Here is a 20,085-nt window from a genome sequence, read left to right as displayed (position 1 = left end):
TCTTTAAGTATTTTAATATAAAAAAGGGTTTTCCTTAAGTAAGATCTTGAATTCCCCACAAATTAATAGAAAAACACTAAAAAGTTAGTAGACATTAAAAAAGGCAGAAAAATAACTAAGCAAGAATAGAATTAAGTAGTCTGTCTTCACAGACATGTGAGGACAAAAGGACATCTTTGGAAAGAAGTTTCCTAAATTTCCATGTTTGAGGACTTGTAATGTTTTGAAAGGAGGTTGTTATCCGGTGTTTTCAGGAAGTGGTAAACAATCCACGCTCGAATCCTCTTCAGAAGTGAGTTTAGCCAAAGTCTCTTCAAGACAGGTCATGTCACTCAGTGGCCTTCTTTGAAACCGGGGCCTAAAACTAACTTTTTGCAACACCTGCCAATAGCCGGTGACATGATCAAATATATCGGCCAATTTTTTTTTTTTACCAGCCATGAAACTCTTTTTGCAAAAACAAGCTGTTATTACTACTACACTGTTTTTCATTTGTCCCGCTGGTGCATTTTCCCTGAGTTTTACCTATTTATTATAGCCATTCAACATTACAGTATAATTGAAAGCCATTCTTTTTAACATTTAATAGGCTCTGAAATATATAACTTTTAACTCAAGCGATGTTAAACTATATTTTATATGCTTAAACTATACATTATATTTTCTAATTTTAATCATATTTATCATAAATCATATGTTGTCATAAATACATGAATGGATGTGAACATTGGGAAAAATATAAAATATAAGGAAATAAAATTATAAAAATTACAATTTGTAAATATTTTTCTTTGTATATTTCAAAATGTAGTTAAGCTAGAACAAAACTCTAAATAGCTCTGACATAAGTTGCATTATTCGTGTGTGTTTCCTTTATGTAAATATCTATACACGTTTTGGATTGTAGTTTACAGGACTTTTATTTTGCTCTGGTGGCATGACGTCATAAAGCCGCGCCGCACTCCTTCGTCTCTGTCAGCTGAAGAAAGGTTTGTGGTCTTAATCATTTGAAGTGTTTGAAATAATACAAACGCATTCAGTCTGTTTTACAGTGTTTACAAGTGATGTAAAGTTAATGAATTATCGAGTGTAACCTTGTGAACTAGTTTATTGTGACGCAGCGAGTCTTTTTCCTCAACTGTATGGTAAACAGATTCAGTACGCTTTCCGAGAAGGAGCACAGTAATCACAATTTGTGTTCAGAAGGTGCAAAAAATCCACCTTTGTGTCCCAGACGTTATTTAAATAATAAATCAGTTATGTGCTATGAAAACCTGCATAAAGTAAAGAAAGTATTAAGTGTATATAAATAAGTCTTTTAAATGTCAGTCATTGTTTTGCATAATATATGAATATTAATTTCTGGAAAAAATAGGCAATATCTGCAGTGTTGGGGAGTAACTAATTACATTTAACGAAATTAAATTAATTACCAAGTAATTGTAATATGTTACTGAGAATAAAAAATGTGTAATGAAATTATAGTTACTTATTGAAATATTATACTTTACAGAGAGGGTTAAATCTGAATTTTGAAACACAAAATTGATATCTTTGCCAAATTGCATTATGACTGCTTTAATATATGGGACCCCAATGTTTAAGGAGTTAAGGACACATGCTTATTAGATAACTGTTTTATTTCCAATTTGGATTTATGTATATGCTTTTTTTTATTCTTCAGTTTTTCAGTTTCCTGTCAGCAATCCAAAGATTTGATTTCATCATAGCTATTACACCATATTTTATGATTTTAAGTCTGTATTTCACCTCAAAACTATCTCAATGTAAAAAGAGGTGTTAAAGTGTGCTTTAAAATTAAATGATAATCTCAGTTTAAGTGAAGAAGTATTTTGAGAAGTCTGACAGTAATCAGTGCTACTTTAAGGTTAACCCGGCCTGCTTGAAATATTACAAAATTATTCACAGTTGAAAACGGTTTAATTTAGAAAAGTAATCTAATGTAATCAGCTACATTACCTTATTGAAGTAATTGAAATATTAACACTACTTGTATGTCCAATAGGGTAACTTGTAATCTTTAACTTATTACATTTCTAAAGTAGTCTTCCCAACACTGGATATGATAAAAATAAATTAAGATTATCATCAATGTGAAGCAGGGATTAATACAAAATGAACATGCATGTGCAAATTTATTCTCATTGTGATTTATTCTTATCTCTAACTGAGTGACATGAAACTGCGCAAGTGGTTCACGTTATTTGAATCTGAATACGACGCAGTCATGCGGTTGTGTGTGAAAACAAAGCTTCGGCCATCACAGATCACATGATTTTGGTAAAACAAATCAAGCTCCAGTACAACGCTTCACTGCGAGTTGCTTTGTATTTGATACAAGGATCAAAGCCTCGGCAGCGAACATCACACCACTAATATTTTATCTAATAATGAACGTTATTGTGTGTGAGAAAAGCGCATCCCTAGAAGTAATTCAGATAATCTGTGTTGAGAGAAACGGATCTTCTTGAAACTTCAGAGTAAGTTGATTCACAAAATGATTCAGGAGTTCGAATCGCTTGAATAATCGCTCGCTGACGAGACATGCTGCTCAAAACGGTGTAAATGCAATGAGAATAACAAACGTGTTTTAACTTTCACAGACAAAATTGCAAATGTGTTTTTGTTGTTGCTGCTGCTGTTAATGAAAATCTTCAAATAATAGCAAATTTTAAACATGTAATCCAGTCTTTAACTCACGCGACACATTACTATAAAAATGTAAATACACCTGCTTTTTTTGTTGGGCAGGTAAAATACGATTTTCACCAATTGTGTGGGGTTTTTACAGCCTTTTCCAGTCAGCATTGCACAGTTCAGTTTTATTGTATAAATTATTTTTTTTTATATTTGAGTTAACTAACTAAATTTAACAATCATTAATAAAATTATGATAAATGTTATATGGTGCATATAATTAGCAAAATGCCCCTCTCTACATTAAGTTTTTCTGGTTGATTAACCGTATAAGTTAAAAGTGATGTTACATGAGTTGTTTACAAGACATTATATTGACGTATTTGTGCAGCTGAAAAGTTGTTACTCCACAAAGAACAACACTGAAACACCATTTGTTGTTTGAATACTGCAGTAAGATGAACATAAATTGAATATCTGAGACTTTATTTCATATTAAAAGTACCGATGCACAATGTTTATCGTGGTTTATTGGATGGGAGGCGCATTTCAGTGTTCCTGAAAACAGGCTAGACTAATCGATCCTTGAGATTTGAGAATAGATATCATTTCGTAAAAATAATCCTATACCAAGCCCTAGTTTGTATGCTGATGTTCCAGACTGGTTAGGAAGAAAACTCAGATTAACATGGAAAAGATATCTTTTATCATGTGTCATGGCATCGTGTGATTAGGACATGGTGTTACATCTGTCACTGCCAGAGAAAGCAGGTTCAAGCATATTTTTCCCCTGCTTTGGTACTCTCAAGTTCTCCAAAAAATTGGATGGATATTCGTTATGTTTTCCCTCTTTGACTGTTGTAGTTTGTTCAGTTTCAAAGCTTCGTTTGAGCACAGCTGTTCAGTCTCTGCTCTCGCACACATGTGAAGTAGTGATTTCCGATTCGTGAACAATGCCTGATGTTTTTGGATGCCTGAGAGCTTCTCCAAACACCGCTGTTTTGTGCTTGGTGTGAGCTTGTTCCTGTAAGGTCCCCTTTCTTTCACCCCTTATCTTTCTGCATTGCTTTACTGTCTTCATTTCTTTCTTGTATTATTTGATCCGTCTCTGTTCCGCCGACAAAATAAATGTACAAAAATGAAAGAGCTCTGGAATGTTTAGTCGCGCCTCTGTGAAGTTCTGAACGCGTTGCCCCTGGCAACCGATAGATGAGTGTGGTAAATTGAAGAGGAAAGGCACCATAATGTAAGTGTAATCTTTAGGGTCTGGAGTAATTCTGAATAAAATAAATGGTCTCCTGTTAGGTGTTCTCTGACCTCATCAGGCATTTTAGGAGAACATTTAGAGCTGTTATTATGCCAAATGGAGGTTTCAAAAAGTGTATAATAAAAGGGTGCAGTCATTTTTGGCCAATGTGTATCAGAGAAAAACTTATGAAAAAATTAATTTCATAGTTTCTCTTCTGCCTTTCATTGCAAAAATACATGAACAAGCTGTGTTCAACTATGTTTCTGTCTTTCTCACACAGAACAACCTCCTTGACAGCAACCAATCTGGCTTCAGATGTGAACATTCAACTGAGACTGCCTTTATTGAAGCCCTGTGCCTGGCAAGAGCGGAATCCAATTCTTCAATACTTATCTTGCTTGATCTGTCCGATGATTTTGACACTGTTAACCACCAGATCGTTCCATCAACCCTACTGACAAAGGGCATCTTAGGAACCACACTTCAGTGTTTTGAGTCTTACCTATCAGATAGGTCCTTCAAAGTATCTTGGAGAGGTGTCCAATTTGCAACATCTAACTACTGGGGTTCCTCAAGGCTCAGTGCTTGGACCACTTTTCTTCTCTGTCTACATGGAATCATTAGGTTCTGTCATTCAGAAACATGGCTTTTCATACCACTGCTATGCTGATGACACTTAACTATACCTCTCATTCCATCCTGATGATCCGACGGTAGCTGCTCGCATCTCAGCTTGTCAAGACGCATCACAGCTTGCCAAGACAGAACTGCTTGTGGTTCCAGCAAACCTATCGTTTCATCACAATATCACCACCAAGTTGGGCACATTAACCATAACTCCTTCAAAAACAGCTAGAAGCCTGATTTTCTCAGCTCACATTGCAAAAATTGTCCGGTCCTGTAGATTTGTTTTATTTAACATCAAGAAGATCAGGCCCTTTCTTTCTGAACATGCTGCACAACTCCTTGTTCAAGCTCTTGTTCTGTCCAGGCTGGACTATTGCAATGCTCTCATAGCAGGTCTTCCAGCCAGTTCTATCAAACTTTTACAATTAATCCAGAACGCTGCAGCAAGATTAATTTTTAATGAGCCGAAAAGAATACACGTATCCATTTTCTTTTCATTTATTATACAATTATAAAAAAGACCTCTAACACTAGCTTGCTCTTTTCTTTTTATATTGTTTTCTTTTTATTATATTATTTAAAAGCCCTTACTACGTGTTCTGCATTTAACCTAACTGAGACTTGTTATAGCACTTATAGCTTCCATTGTCCTCATTTGTAAGTCACTTTGGATAAAAGCATCTGCTAAATGAATAAATGTATAATGATATTTCCCCCAATTTTAAATTCTTATCCAATGAAAGGTTATATTTTTATGAATTACTGAAATAAGGTAACTCGGATTAATTTTCACAACCTTCTTTGATCATAATTACCAACAGTTACAATATTTTTGCCCATTACTGTAAGTGAAGAGTTCGCAATATGTGATGGGTTTCTCAGATTACATGCAACACCTCTTGCGGTTGCTTAGTGTTTATAGGATGTAGTTGTATGTTAGTTTTGACACTTTTCATGTTTGAATGTTTTGATGTCTGTTGATTTTTCATAAAACTGAGGTTAACTCCATTTTTTTTTTTTTTTTTTTACTTTAGACCTAATGGCACTGAAAGAGGAGAGTGAAGTACTCAATGAAATGGAAGAGAAAGATTGTGATTTCATAAATGGAGAAACATCTTTGATTTGTTCACAGACTGAAAACACTTCCTCAAGAAAAAGGACTCAGAAGACAGGAGAGAAGCTATACACATGCCAACAGTGTAAAAGGAGTTTTACTCAACCTAGATACCTGGAAGTCCACATGAGAGTTCACACAGGAGAGAAACCTTATACCTGCCAACAGTGTGGAAAGCATTTCGGTCATAGAGTAACTCTTAAAAGACACATTAGAATTCACACTGGAGAGAAGCCATACACATGCCAACAGTGTGGAAGGAGTTTCATTCAACCTGGTCAACTTGGAGCCCACATGAGTGTTCACACTGGAGAGAAACCTTACAAATGCAAACAGTGTGGAAGAAGTTTCAGCCTGAAAGGAAATCTTAATTGCCATATGAGAATTCATACTGGAGAGCAGCCTTACACACATGATCAGTGTGGAAAGAGTTTTGATCAACATGACATCCTTGAAGTCCACATGAGAACTCGGAGAGAAAAATCCTACATATGCCCCGAGTGCGGAAAGTGGTTTAATCATAAACGACGCTTTGAAGACCACATTAAAATTCACACTGGAGAGAAGCCTTTCACCTGCCAAGAATGTGGAAAATGTTTCCGCCAAAAAGGAAACCTTGACAGGCACATGACAGTTCACACTGGAGAGAAGCCGTTTATATGTTGTCACTGCGGAAAGAGTTACAGATATACAGCAGGACTCAAGTACCACATGAGGTTTCACAAATGAGAGAACCATACTTTTACATTATAAGTGTGACATGAGTCATGTAATGACACCAGAGAAAAGCCTTTGTTGTGCAGTCACTGAGGAAAGATTTGCAAAAACAAGACAAACACCACTGATATAATTCAAAAAAGCTAAGCAGTGGATTTGTTAACACCCGTGTATGAAATGGGTTTTGTTTGGTCGGATCACTAATATACCGTCTCTATATCACTTCTTTCCCCATTTTTTTTAATGTTCTATTTAATACTTATTTTATTTTATGCTGTAAAGCCCATTGGACACCTGCTGCTATTGCAAATGGTGCTATAAAAATCTAACTTGATCTTGAAACTTGAATGAAAGATCTGAAAGATCCCATGCATTTAAATAAATAAAATATGCTTGTGCAATTTACATAAAAACTTAAGCCTAGAGTTAAAAATAAAATATAGACTTAAGCAGTGCCTAGTGAAAGTAAAAAGGAATCAATAAATTGAGAAGGGGGTGAATTAACAACAATAGTGCGATATAAAGAGGTTTATGATGTAAAAAATTTAATTGCATTAACAAATTAGTTGAAACAAGCAGATAAGATCAAGTGTGCAAAGTACTTAAGGATGGAGCACTGATGGTAATATGTATTAGTGAACAGCAGAAGAATAATGTGATTTAAAAATAAAGTTTAAGTTAAATGAAAATACTATGTGATGTCATAGTCCAGCTCAGTTCAAATAATATCTGTGCAATCAAGTCTACGCTATCGCTGGAAATGAAGTGTCCCCAACTAAACAAGACAAAGATGCCAAGGAACCAAGACTTCATCAGTGACAGAATGGAGGAAATAAAACCTTGGGAGAAATCAGGCTCAGTTTGAGGGGCCAGTCCTTCTTCGACCAAACGAAACCAGCTGTTCAGTTCCAGGCTGCAGCAAAGTCAGATTGTGCAGAGTACTCAACGGGTTTCTGTGGTCTTGACCTCCTTGGCCGTCTAGGAGACAAGGTCTTCACTGGGAATCTCTCCGGGGCTCATCTAGTTGTCCTGGTCTCCACTGACATACAGGGTGACTTCGTTGACCCTGACTTTGAACATTTGACTAATATTAGTGTAGAGTACACTTTTCTTATGATGTAAGAAGTACACCCGGTTTTATTGGAAGTGTTCCCAGTTCCAGTTGACCTAATTAATCCAGCCTAACAATCCTTTAATGGGGTTTGTTAGTGTGTTATGTGTATGCTGGTTAAAGAGATGGGTCTTTAATTTAGATTAAGACTGACATAATTTCTTGGCCTCCCAAACAATGTTAAGTAGGTTATTCCAGAGTTTTGGCACTAAATAAGAAAAGGATCTGCCACCTGTAGTTTATTTTGATATTCTAGTTATCATCAAATTGCCAGAGTTTTGAGAGCACAGGGTACGTGAAGGACTATAAGTAGTACTAATGAAGGGATACAACCACGATCCGATGATAAGAGCAGGTCATTTGTAACTCTAAGGAGAACAGTCCCAGTACTATGATATGGTCTAAATCCTGTCTGGAAATCCTCACAGATACTGTTTTTCTCTAAGAAGGAATATAACTTTGAGGGTACTACCTTTTCTAGCATCAAATTCAAGGTACCGATGCTTGCTTACAAGACGACCACTGGCATTGCACCAACATACCTAAACTCACTGGTTAAATCTTATGTGCCCTCCAGAAGTTTGCGCTCTGCAAGTGAACAACGCCTTGTGGTGCCATCCCAAAGAAGTTCAAAATCACTCTCACGGTCCTTCTCCTGGACTGTGCCCAGCTGGTGGAATCACCTCCCAATCTCAATTCGTACAGCTTTGAGTCTTTACTCATTTTCAAGAAACATCTAAAGACTCATCTTTTTCGCCAGCACTTAACCAACTAATACTAGCACTTTTTCTTTTCTTGTCTTTTAATTTAAAAAACAAAAAAACCTGGCTATGCGTTCTATACTAGACTAACTGAGACTTGTCATGGCACTTGTGTACTGTTGTTGTTCTCTTGTTGACCTGACTGCTTCTATTGTTCTCATTTGTAAGTCGCTTTGGATAAAAGCGTCTGCTAAATGATTAAATGTAAAATGTCTAAGATCTTGGATAGTAAAGGGAGATTGAAGAACGGTTTGTAATTAACTAGTTATTTGGGGTCTAGTTGTGGTTTTTTGATGAGAGCCTTAATAACCAGTTTGAAGATTTTGGGACATATTCCAATGACAATGAGGAATTAATAATTGTCAGAAGAGGATCTATGACTTCTGGAAGCACCTCTTGTAGGAGCTTAGACAGTATAGTGTCTAAGATGCATGTTGTAGGTTTATATCAGAGGTCCCCAACTACCGGGTCGTGACCCACTACTGGGCCGTGAAAGAATTGCTACCGGGTTGCAAGAACGTTCTGGGGAAATTGTGTATAGATATGACATTTATTGCGTTAATGATTGTTCTAATTATTCAGTATTTTCATTGTATGTGATTGAAATGTAGTAGCAATTGGATGATTTCATGTTAAATAAGTAAATGTATCTAATTGCTCTGATCTGTCACATGTTCGCAGTTGATCCGTTAAATGTACAAATGAGACCCTATACTGTTCGCCACACATGTGATTTGCAGGTTAATCTGCCAGTTTACATGTTCAAGAAATTTTAAACCACCAGAATAAGAAACAAATGAGAGCTCAATTCGATACTCTCATACTGTTTTCGCACACAATCAAAGAGCGCACAATCATATAGAGACGTGTTTCAGACAGAGCGGAAATACATAGTTGCGAATATGTACACATAAACCTATCATATGTCAATCAGTTTATGGCATTGTCATTGTACTTTTCATTTAAAAAAAAAAAATCACCCAATCTGTGACAAAAAAACAAAAAAAAAACAATAGAATGCCTTGAACCACTATAATACTATATTATAGCCTAACATGTGTATATATATATATATTAGGATGACATCCCCCACCCCCCTTGTCCAGCCGGTCCGCAAGAAAAGTTTTCAAACTTAACCAGTCTGGGTTGTAGTAAATTTTGGAGACCCCAAGTTTAGATGATTTAACATGTTTATACAATTCAAAATGTGGAGCAACAATAAGGTAAAGTGCCTTTTATGAGCTCCTTCTGATTGGCAGGTGGTGAAAATAAATGTATATGTCCACACAAGAATGAGCAAGCTTAGTCCAGCAGATGGAATTAGGTGCGTTAATCTAAAACGGCACTGAGCTGACTACTAGTCTTTAAGCGGCTGCTCAGACTTAAACTTAAGTCTATTGCACCTTTTCTTTGGGGTGTTCGGTGAGGTCCGTCATGATAAATACGTCATTCAAGCCAACCAATCAGGTTGAGAACGTGTCACTATGCCTTTACGTTCGCTGTCAAAAATGCCAATTATGAACTATGCAGACCAGGACCAAATGTATTATTTTCCTTTTTGGTCCAGACCAATTTAACCAAACAAACCGAACTACAAGTGTGAAAATATAATAATTTGAAGCCCTTCTCTTTTTTACCTTTGGGGTTGTTCATTACCCATGTATTTAAATTTATTTATTTTATATCCGTAGGTAAATTAGTTGTCATTGAACAAGTTACGGCTATTTCCCAAACATCATAGCCAATACAATAGACAACACTCTGAAATCAGAACCAAACACAGACACATAATTGTAGATTAGATTTAACTCTAATGTCATTGCACATGTGGGTACAAGGTTATGAAATATGGTACAGGGGAAGAAGGTTGCAGCATAACATTAGGGAAGCGAGACTGTGCTCCTTTGGGAGTAAAGTGTGAAAACAGGAAAAACACCACAGCAACAAAAGCACATAATCAATACAGCTTAAACACATGACTTTGCAACAGGGGTTGAGGTAATCCAGTGCAGGCAAGCAGCCATCCGGTCCATCAGCCCTACGGCGCTGGACACAGACCCGCTTGTCAGACCGTAGGTACAAAGCAGCGAAGGTGAGGGTGAATGCATCTGTATATATATTTGTGTATGTAAAAGTTTGTGTATTTGTAGGCCTGGAGAGCTGGCATTCACATCCAGTGCCTCAGTCCACGAAAGCAAGTTACCATAGAGACAGCCTTGGTCAGGTCCAGTCAACAATCAGCAGGTGTCTGTGGAGTGGGGGGAGGAATGCAAGAGCGTCTCACTGCAGTGCTCTTCAAGGGGAGTTGTTGTTCCAGCAGCGGCCTTGGCTGAGGCCAGTGCTGGTAGAGGGAGCCGAAAGAAGATAAGATTCCAATTTTTGGTCTTGGGGTGAGTAGCCGCATTCCAATTTACCGGTCACTCTCTGTCCATTATGGTTTCCAAATCCATCCAATTTCCTTTGCAAAGCCGTGAGCTTCTATGTGATGGTATCCATATTGCAGTCTCAGTCTAAGTGCTGACCGCTCTGCCCACTGCTTCGATCATGATGTGCAACCTTATGAGGCTTTGGACAGCTGTTCCCATTTTCTGAATTCTTCAATAACCCAGGGCAAAGCAGAAAACCTATTATGATGGTTCCTCCACAGAAAGAGCCGCCAGACACAAGGCCCGCCAATTCTTCCATGCATCCATTATGTAGCCAGCTGCGAACATTCCAGCAGGGCAGTCAGGTTCCCCCGAACCCAAGCTTCTCGTCGAGAAGATGGTGTCAAATTCATTAAGAGACCAGTTGATCAAATCCATGATTTTCAGTTTGGAGAGCAGTGCAGAGTAGTACTTGACAATAGATGATACGAGAGAGCAAGCAGGGAAGGTAATGGAAGGAGAGAGAGAAAATGTGTCCGCCTTCGCTGAGAGCCACAGAGGAAAAAGCAAAAATATAATATAAAATAATTATAACCCATTTCTTCATCTTATTACAGTTCATATAATTAATGGCTACAGAGAAAAGCTGTTTTTATGCCATTGTTTACCCGGTGGTAATCTAAACTGTTGATTAGATGGAAAAATGTTGGACCTTGTAATACAGGGAGAAATGCCTGGAGGAATGATGCTCACATAGAAATGAGACGGTTAGTTGCTGTACCTGCCTGGTATACAGCAAATCCAGATTAAGTATTGGCTCCCCAATCAACTTGGTGGACAATTTCACAATTTGGTTAATAGATTTCCGGCTCTATAATAATACATTTACAGGTGCTAGTCTCATAATTAGAATAGGGCAAGGAGGGCAAGACACAAAAGGTCATTGCAAAAGCGACTGGCTGTTCTCAGAGCTCTGTGTCCAAGCACATTAATAGAGAAGTGAAGGGAAGGAAAAGATGTGGTGGAAAAAAGTGTACAAGCAATAGGGATAACCGCACCCTGGAGAGGATTGTGAAACAAAATCCATTCAAAAATGTGGGGGATATTCACAAAGAGTGGACTGCAGCTGGAGTCAGTGCTTCAAGAACCACTACACACAGACGTAAGACATGAGTTTCAGCTGTTGCATTCCTTGTGTCAAGACACTCTTGAACAGACAGCGTCAGAAGCGTCTAAAGAAAAAAAGGTCTGGACTGCTGCTGAGTGGACCACAGTTATGTTCTCTGAAGAAAGTAAATTTAGCATTTCCTTTGGAAATCAGGGTCCCAGAGTCTGGAGGAAGAGAGGAGAGGCCCACAATCCACGTTGCTTGAGCTCCAGTGTAAAGTTTCCACAGTTAGTGATGGTTTGTGGTGCCATGTCATCTGCTGGTGTTGGTCCACTGTGTTTTCTGAGGTCCAAGGTCAACACATCTGTATACCAGAAGGTTTTAGAGCACTTCATGCTTCCTGCTGCTGACCAACTTTATGGAGATGCAGATTTCATTTTCCAACAGGACTTGGGACCTGCACACAGTGCCAAAGCATCCAGTACCTGGTTTAAGGACCATGGTATCCCTGTTCTTAATTGGCAAGCAAACTCGTCTGACCTTAACCCCATTGAAAATCTATGGGGTATTGTGAAGAGGAAGATGCAATGTGCCAGAACCAACATTGCAGAAGAGCTGAAGGCCACTATCAGAGCAGCCTGGGATCTCATAACACCTGAGCAGTGCCACAGACTGATCAACTCCATGCCACGCCGCATTGCTGCAGTAATTCAGGCAAAAGGAGCCCCAATTAAGTATTGAGTGCTGTACATGCTCATACTTTTCATCTTCATACTTTTCAGTTAGCCAAGATTGGGGTATGGTTAAGCGAAATCTACAGCAGGAGACAAACCAACACCTGTGTCTTGTTTCAGTACTGGGCGTGGAGAGAGTATATAGAGCCAGGAGAAACAGGAGTGTGTGTGTGAGAGAGAGAAGGACAGCTGATGGATGACCCATTCCAGAAGGAGAAACCTCAAGAAAATGAAAGTTATTGAGAGAGTTGTGTTTGTTTACGCGAGCGGTTACAGAGTGAACTGTGCCGATAAAAGTACCATCATCAGTCAAGTTGACCCCGTCCTCTTCCTTTCCACTCACAAACACGTTACAGGGATTTTCATTTGTTGTCAGTTATAATCATCAAAATTAAAAGAAAACACTTTCGAAATATATCAGTCTTACTGAATGGAATTAGTGAAATATTTTGATGATATTCTAATTATGAGACCAGCACCTGTAAATGTGTGTGTGTATATATATATATATATATATATATATATATATATATATATATATATATATATATATATATATATATATATATATAGAAAGCATGAGGGGTCTACTCTTAGATTAAATAAGAAAATTAGAAAAAATTCTGGTACAAAGTAATCCATATGAAAACAATGCTATGTCCAGTTTTGCATCTCATTATCTATAATACGATCAAACCCACGTGCTCATCACACTTTTCAAATTAAAAGCATCAACATGAGACATGCATTTTAACCTACATAATCCATAAACAAACATGAAGATTTCATCCTAGCTACTTTTTGTTTCTGGAAAAAGACACGCTGAATTTACCTCAGAATAAGAACACAACATGATGCATCGCGCAGCTGGATCCAGTGTAGGATACAATACATTTTACTAGTTAGTTAGACTCGTCCCAAACCATAATTCCTGACTACATGATTGAAATTATGTGAAACATTTTGAAATATGTCATTTCATTGTCTAAATGTCTCACAACGACATGATGTTTGTTTGTTTTATAATGTATAAAACCACAAGCCATAAGGGCATTGTATCACAAAACATGTTTTATAAATGTTAAATTCATAATATTGTTTTCTGTGAGCGGGGTAAACAGGGTTATTCAGTTTTTAGCAAAAACTCTAGTCGACCACATCCCTAAAAAAAAAGAGAGTTCTGTATGTGTTTTATGGCCCAATTTCAGAGACTTAAAAAAAGTCCCCCTACTCCATTCTGTCAAGCCAGACTTGGTACAATAGGATGCTTCTGCAGTGGATCTCGAACACGATATGATGAAAGAGAACTTCATGTTTGAGAAAGGAAATAAGTAATGCATTCAAAAACAAGTGCTATGTGAGGACAAAGACATCTTTGCAAATGCAACCTCCAATACTGCCATGTTTGAGAACTCAGATGCTGTCAAATAGCATATTCATTCACAAAGTAAAAAAATCTAAAAAATAAATAAATGTTGACATAATGCATGAATAAATACAAATTAAATGAATGCATAAATATACATGGGAATCAATGTTGTCATAAATACATTAAAATGAATAAAATACACTTTGAAAATATAATGGTACATAAATAAATACATATTTAAAATGTCATTTATAAATAATATATATATATATAAGTTATTTATATATTTCAAGATGTATTTCAATAAGAATAAAACTGAATACCACTGACATATGTTTTCATGGGTTTTCTTTATGTAAATATCTAAGCATTTTCTGGAGTGTAGATGAGGGAGCGCGTGAACAGGACCTTTATTTTGATGTGGAGGCATGACGTCATAAGGCTACGGCGCGCTCCCGCGTCTGTTTCAGCTGGAGAAAGGTTTGTGGTCTTAATCATTTCAAGTGTTTGAATTCATACTGTTTTTATAGCGTTAACAAGCGATGTAAAGTTGATAATTAATAAATGTAACATTGTACAATTCTATCTAGCCTAGTAATAAGCGTTATTATGTGCAAGTAAAGCGCATGCACACAGCGTCTGATTTCGCTCCGTATGTAGTGAAATGATTGTAAACACGAATACAGTCATTGATTCTGTCCATTTGTGCTGAGAGAACCGTATCTTTCGAAACTCCGAGTCATTTGAATCGGTTTCTTCACAAATGATTCAGTGTTTTTGATTCAGACACTGCTGCTCGAAACGGAGTAAATACACCGAGAACAAACTTTAAACTTGCCATTGCAACAACACATCTGCAGTCAATAGCAATTTTTAAATGTAATATATTAATCATTACCTATTGTTAAACTAACTAAATGGTGCAAGTTAAAAGTTTTGAGTGTTTTATCTAATCAGATCATGAAGTCCATTAACTCTCACTCTGTCTCCCTCACCAGTGTGCTGACTACTGAACTAGAGCTGATTGAGACACACCCAGAGATTCAATGTTTTTATTTATTTTTTGTTAATTATTCTCATTTTAAACAGGACAAAGTGTCTAAACTCACAGAAAAACTCCTGCTGAAGCGACTGAGATCCACGTGACACACGATTATAAAGATGGAGATTATTAAAGAGGAAAGAGAAGATATTAAGATTGAAGAAACATTCAGCGTCAAACATGAAGAAACTGAGGAACAAACGAAGATGGAGTTTATTAAAGAAGAGAGTGAAGAAACATTCAGAGTAAAACATGAAGAAAGTGTGGAAAAAACAGGTTGGTTTTTATTCTCAAAGCTGAAATATCCTACGAACTGTTGTAAAGATTACTATCTGCTGTAATGAACAGCATTGTTATTCCACATGGGAAGTCGTGGCCTAGTGATTGGAGAGTTTGACTCCTAACACAAGGGTTGTGTGTTCAAGTCTTGGGCTGGCAATACCACGACTGGGGTATCGTTGAACGCTGTCAACCCCCAGCTGCTCCCCGTTTGTGTGTGTGTTCACTGCTGTGTGTGTGCACTTGGGATGGGTTAAATGCAGAGCACGAATTCTCAGTATGGGTCACCATAATTGGATGAATGTCACGTAACACTTTTTAAAAACAGGCTAGAGTGAAAAGAGCGGGAGCTGCTAGAGTTTAAAAAGACAAGTGGCATGACATGATTGGCTGACAAAAACAGCCATTTTTATAAATAGATATATATATATATATATATATATATATAATCTTTTTTTTTTTTTTTTTTTTTTAATTACACAATAGGTGGCGCCACTTCTTAAATCACACAGGCCTCGCATCATAAATCCAGTAACGAAAAAAAAATAGTAGTTCTGAATGGGTTATTAATTACTGACTCTCCAAATCGTTCAAAGCCACAGATTCGTTCGCTAATGAAAAAGCGCGGTGTTGCTTGGAGACGCACAATGATACGGATTTCGTTGGAACTATTATTTCATTGCAAAGTAGAACAAACAATATTGACAATACTCTGTTTAAAATGTAGGGTACATTTAAAATTTAGAATATTCACTTAATATTTACTTTTTTGTCGAATTGTTGTAAGAAGTAATGCCATTGTTTGGATATTCATGGTAATTTGCATTCTTGCTCTCATTTTAAACATGAAAACAATAACTTGCACAGGGTATGTGTCTGTATCGAGGAGAGTTTAAATCTATCTCAATTCATGTCAATATTTGCTCTTCATGCTATAAAGTTAATTTCTACTTAACTTGAATACAATCAAGTAGTAATATGATTTAACAGTTAAGCACTTCTGACTACTAGCTGGCAATGTTGTGGTTGTGTCAATATGTCAAAGCTTTGCAGAAATACATAAGTCCATAAGCTCCTTCAGTTCAATACACTCCAGTAAAGTAAGTTGCCACTGCAGATACTTTGTTCATGACAGTGATAAAACACCACCTTTATTAGCCATGTTTCCAGAGTTAAAGGGGTGGTTCACCGGCTAAACATTTCCTGCTTTTTTTGAAGCCCCTCCCTCAGAAATAGGTGATGAGCTCTGATTGGTTAGCTAGCACAGTGTGTTGTGATTGGCTTAACTGCCTCTAGTGTCCCGCCCCTTACCTCAGCAGCATGTGCTCCGGTTGTATTGTAAACAACAATGTTATTAATATCAGCTTGAACCCGATTGAGAAGCAGAGGATATTATTATGCAAGCACAGGCTTTTAATGGTAGGCGTATGTTTTTTTGTTTGTTGTTGTCTCGTATTTTTAGAAACTCTTGTTATTTTTAAAGGCTACTGCTTATGTTATAACATGTTCCTGTGGGAGTGGTTTATCTGGGTTTGTGATGTCACAAACCCTGGAAGTAACTTGTAGCCCCTACCAGTTTTTGTAGGCATTATACTAAACCAACAACATTTACACATTAACGTTAAAAAAGTGAAATTGGGATCTTCAAACAGTTCTACAGGCTTCCATAGACTCGAGCAGAACAAGAAAAGCAACAAAGTGACATACAGTCAAGTATAGTGACCCATACTCAGAATTGGAGCTCTGCATTTAATCAAAAACTGCCCCGGGAGCAGTTGGGGGTTTAGTGCCTTGCTCCTACATCATTTAATTTAATACACTAGTTTCACGATTTGAGTTGAATTACTGAAATAAATGAACTTTTCCATCGCATTATAGAGTTGTTCAGATTCCGATACTAGTATCGGAAATATCACAGATACCACAACAAATTCTGGCATCGGCGAGTACATAAACCCATATACCGATCCGATACCATTTTCTTAAACAAGACCTAGTTATGACCGCTAGCTTTGCCCAAACGCTGCACGGCTCTACTTCGCTGCTCAGAATGTATTGCAAACACAGGAAGTTGTGCTGTGTTGCCACCAGAAACCCCTGTTTAGAGCAGTGAAGAAGAAATGAAAACACGTTAGCAGCACTGATCTATGTATGACTGGATCGCTCATCGCGTTCTTAACTGCCAACAGACAGTGAAGCCACTTCTATATTATAGATCAGTGGTTAGCAGTATGTCCGCTGTTTAGCAGTTTTTCAGACTGGACCAACCAGACAGGAAAACAGCGACTAGGGATGCCATAAGTACTGGCACTTCACTACCAAGTCGGTGCTGAAAATTGATGTGGTGATACCAGCGTCTCTGTAGTAACGGTAGTAAGTTTGAGTATATTCGGTACCCGCAGCTGCGTTCAGCCACTTCCGTTTTAGTCTGAGCGCAGGGCTCCAGATTGTAGCTGAATATAGTGTCTGTGAATATTAAATTGCTGAATACTTTTTAAATATTACTCCTGCAAATTCTACATCTCTGTGGGTGACGGGTGCAGATGTGCGGGAGCTCGCTGTTTTGTAGTCTCTGCTGTGTGTTACTATATGAGGACACGGACGCATAAACCATCACTTCAGGAGAATTTACCATTTCATTTGAGAAAACTGTCATATCATAAACACAGACACTCAAAGATCTTCATGGCAACCCATCAAAATAAATGTTCGGTTTTACGTGAGTAAATTGACAATATATTAAGCTACTGTTGTAGCCTTCAGTAGATTTAACTATGTCTCTATGTAGAAATGATGATAATAATATGTAATAATTACGCCTAGACGGTTGCTTGTTTTGTTGTAAAGAGATTATCTGATTTATATATAATTTTTTTTTATATTTCTAGACTTTTTGTTGCAGTTTTTATATACAGTTAAATTGTAAAACTAAGATACCTTTTTTAGTTTGCGATGTTAGATTTTTGTCTGCATTTGAAGTTCTTTTTCGCTTAAGAAAATAAATATTACTGTCAAATTCATGTCAGATAATACAAATAATGCAAAAAAATGCAGTAGTTCACCATGTATTGGTTCGTGTTTTATTAAGGGATAAGTCTTTAGCACACCATAAAATAATTCTAGCAATTTACACAGGGCTAGTAGTATATACAGATACACACCCAGGTATCGGATCAGTACTCTGTATCGGCCGATACCCTGAGCCCAGGTATCGGTATCGGGAAGAGAAAGAGGGTATCGAAACATCTCTATTGCATTCTAATTTGAGAAGCACCTGTATGTTAGTATTGAATATTTTGATGTATTGTTTTGTCATTAATTTTTATTTGTCTCTTTTAACCTTAGACCGGATGGCACTGAAAGAGGAGAGTGAAGTACTGAATGAAATTGAAGAGAAAGATCATTATTTCATAAATGGAGAAAAATATTTTAGTTGTTCACAGACTGAAATGTCTTCCTCAAGAAAAGGGCCCCAAAAGAAAGCAAGTTTTTTCACCTGCCAACAGTGTGGAAAGAGTTTCAGTAAAATAAATAGTTTTAAAAGACACATGGGAATTCACGCAAAAGTGAAGCCTTATGCCTGCCAACAATGTGGAAAGCATTTCGGTCAAAAAATTACTCTTAATAGACACATAAGAATTCACACTGGAGAGAAGCCATACACATGCCAACATTGTGGAAAGAATTTCTCTCAACTTGGAAACCTTGGAGCCCACATGAGTGTTCACACTGGAGAGAAACCTTACAAATGCAAAGAGTGTGGAAAAGGTTTCAACCGGAAAGGAAACCTTCATTGCCACATGGCAGTTCACACTGGAGAGAGTCTGTTCACCTGCCAACATTGTGGAATAAGTTTCAATCATATACGACACTTTGAAGACCACATAGGAATTCACACTGGAGAAAAGCCTTACACCCGTTCTCTGAGTGGAAAGAGTTTTGATCAACATGAAAACCTTGAAGTCCATATGAGAACTCAGAGAGAGAAACCCTACAAGTGCTCCGAGTGTGGAAAGAGTTTTTGTCAAAAACGACCCTTTGAAGACCACATGAGAATTCACTCTGGAGAGCAACCCTTCACATGCCCTCAGTGTGGAAAGAGTTTCAATCATAAACGACACTTGGAAGACCACATAAGAATTCACACTGGAGAGAAGCCTTTCACCTGCCAACAATGTGGAAGAAGTTTCAGCCGAATAGGAAGCTGTAACAGGCACATGAGAATTCACACTGGAGAGAAGCCATTTAAATGTGGTCACTGCGGAAATAGTTTCAGACATAAAACGGCCCTTAAGTCCCACATGAGTATTCACAGCTGAGAGAACTGTATTTATGTCATCAGTGTGACATGATTCATGTAATAAAACCAGAGAGAAGCCTTTACTGTGCCATCATTGTGGAAAGACTTGCAGAAACCAGACAAACCTGGGGTTCATAGAACCATCCACGATGCAACTCAAAATACATGAGCAGTGTATTGAGGTCTTGTTTACACCTGGGTTTAAAATGTGTTTTGTTTGATTGCATCACAAATAGACTGTCTCCATATCACCATCTCTTTTTCTTTTTTTTGTCCACTTTGGACCACTTCGGGCATTTTCTCAAGTAGAGGGTCAATAGCCGCTTTTCCACTATCGAGCTAAAATAGTGCGTGCCAGGGCCAGTCGCGTTTCCACAGTCACTTCCGGGGCTTGATCGTGCCTCGCCGGGGCTTCCTCGGGAAAAAGCAGGCCAGCTGGGGCTAGAGGAGGGGTTATGAACAAAGGCGGAGTTTCTCCGTGTCTGGAGAGCGTCAGCATTTCAGAAAGATAACAGCTTTAATACCAGCATTAAAGACGTTTTAAAATAAGTCGAGCTCAAAACTCACTTTCAGTCAGCAGCGAGTGTTTCAAATAACTTGATCCAATGTGGATTATAATCACCATACAAGGCATAAATATTTATAAGCGA

General features: G+C 37.6%; 2 protein-coding genes across 4 annotated transcripts; both read left to right on the top strand.

Annotated features, from left to right (window-relative positions):
- The first annotated feature begins 929 nt into the window (after positions 1 to 929).
- Positions 930 to 8,083, top strand: LOC113067032 (gastrula zinc finger protein XlCGF8.2DB-like). Of its 3 annotated transcripts, none has more exons than XM_026239244.1 (2): positions 930 to 989; positions 5,569 to 8,083. In XM_026239244.1, the coding sequence occupies exon 2, from the start codon at positions 5,574 to 5,576 to the stop codon at positions 6,375 to 6,377; it is 804 nt and encodes a 267-aa protein (XP_026095029.1). In that variant the 5' UTR covers positions 930 to 989; positions 5,569 to 5,573; the 3' UTR covers positions 6,378 to 8,083. The 3 variants fall into 3 exon arrangements, with proteins under 3 accessions (XP_026095029.1, XP_026095020.1, XP_026095039.1); XM_026239235.1 differs by lacking the exon at positions 930 to 989 and adding an exon at positions 4,586 to 4,927; XM_026239254.1 differs by lacking the exon at positions 930 to 989 and adding an exon at positions 4,592 to 4,724.
- A 6,122-nt stretch (positions 8,084 to 14,205) lies between these two features.
- Positions 14,206 to 19,882, top strand: LOC113066667 (gastrula zinc finger protein XlCGF8.2DB-like). Its single transcript, XM_026238612.1, has 3 exons — positions 14,206 to 14,294; positions 14,904 to 15,132; positions 18,481 to 19,882. The coding sequence occupies exons 2-3, from the start codon at positions 14,976 to 14,978 to the stop codon at positions 19,452 to 19,454; spliced, it is 1,131 nt and encodes a 376-aa protein (XP_026094397.1). The 5' UTR covers positions 14,206 to 14,294; positions 14,904 to 14,975; the 3' UTR covers positions 19,455 to 19,882.
- The last annotated feature ends 203 nt before the right edge of the window (positions 19,883 to 20,085 follow it).

The sequence above is a fragment of the Carassius auratus genome, chromosome 4, assembly GCF_003368295.1.
Source record: "Carassius auratus strain Wakin chromosome 4, ASM336829v1, whole genome shotgun sequence".
Classification (NCBI taxonomy): domain Eukaryota; kingdom Metazoa; phylum Chordata; class Actinopteri; order Cypriniformes; family Cyprinidae; genus Carassius; species Carassius auratus.
Note: the sequence above shows the minus strand (reverse complement) of the source record. Positions and strands in the feature narration are given on the sequence as shown.

Bases quoted from the DNA above. Each gene is read 5' to 3' on its own strand.
- LOC113067032 (XM_026239244.1), top strand. From the start codon at position 5,574: ATGGCACTGAAAGAGGAGAGTGAAGTACTCAATGAAATGGAAGAGAAA.
- LOC113066667 (XM_026238612.1), top strand. From the start codon at position 14,976: ATGGAGATTATTAAAGAGGAAAGAGAAGATATTAAGATTGAAGAAACA. The intron at 15,133-18,480 runs GTTGGTTTTTAT...TTTTAACCTTAG, and splicing joins AGAAAGTGTGGAAAAAACAG to ACCGGATGGCACTGAAAGAG.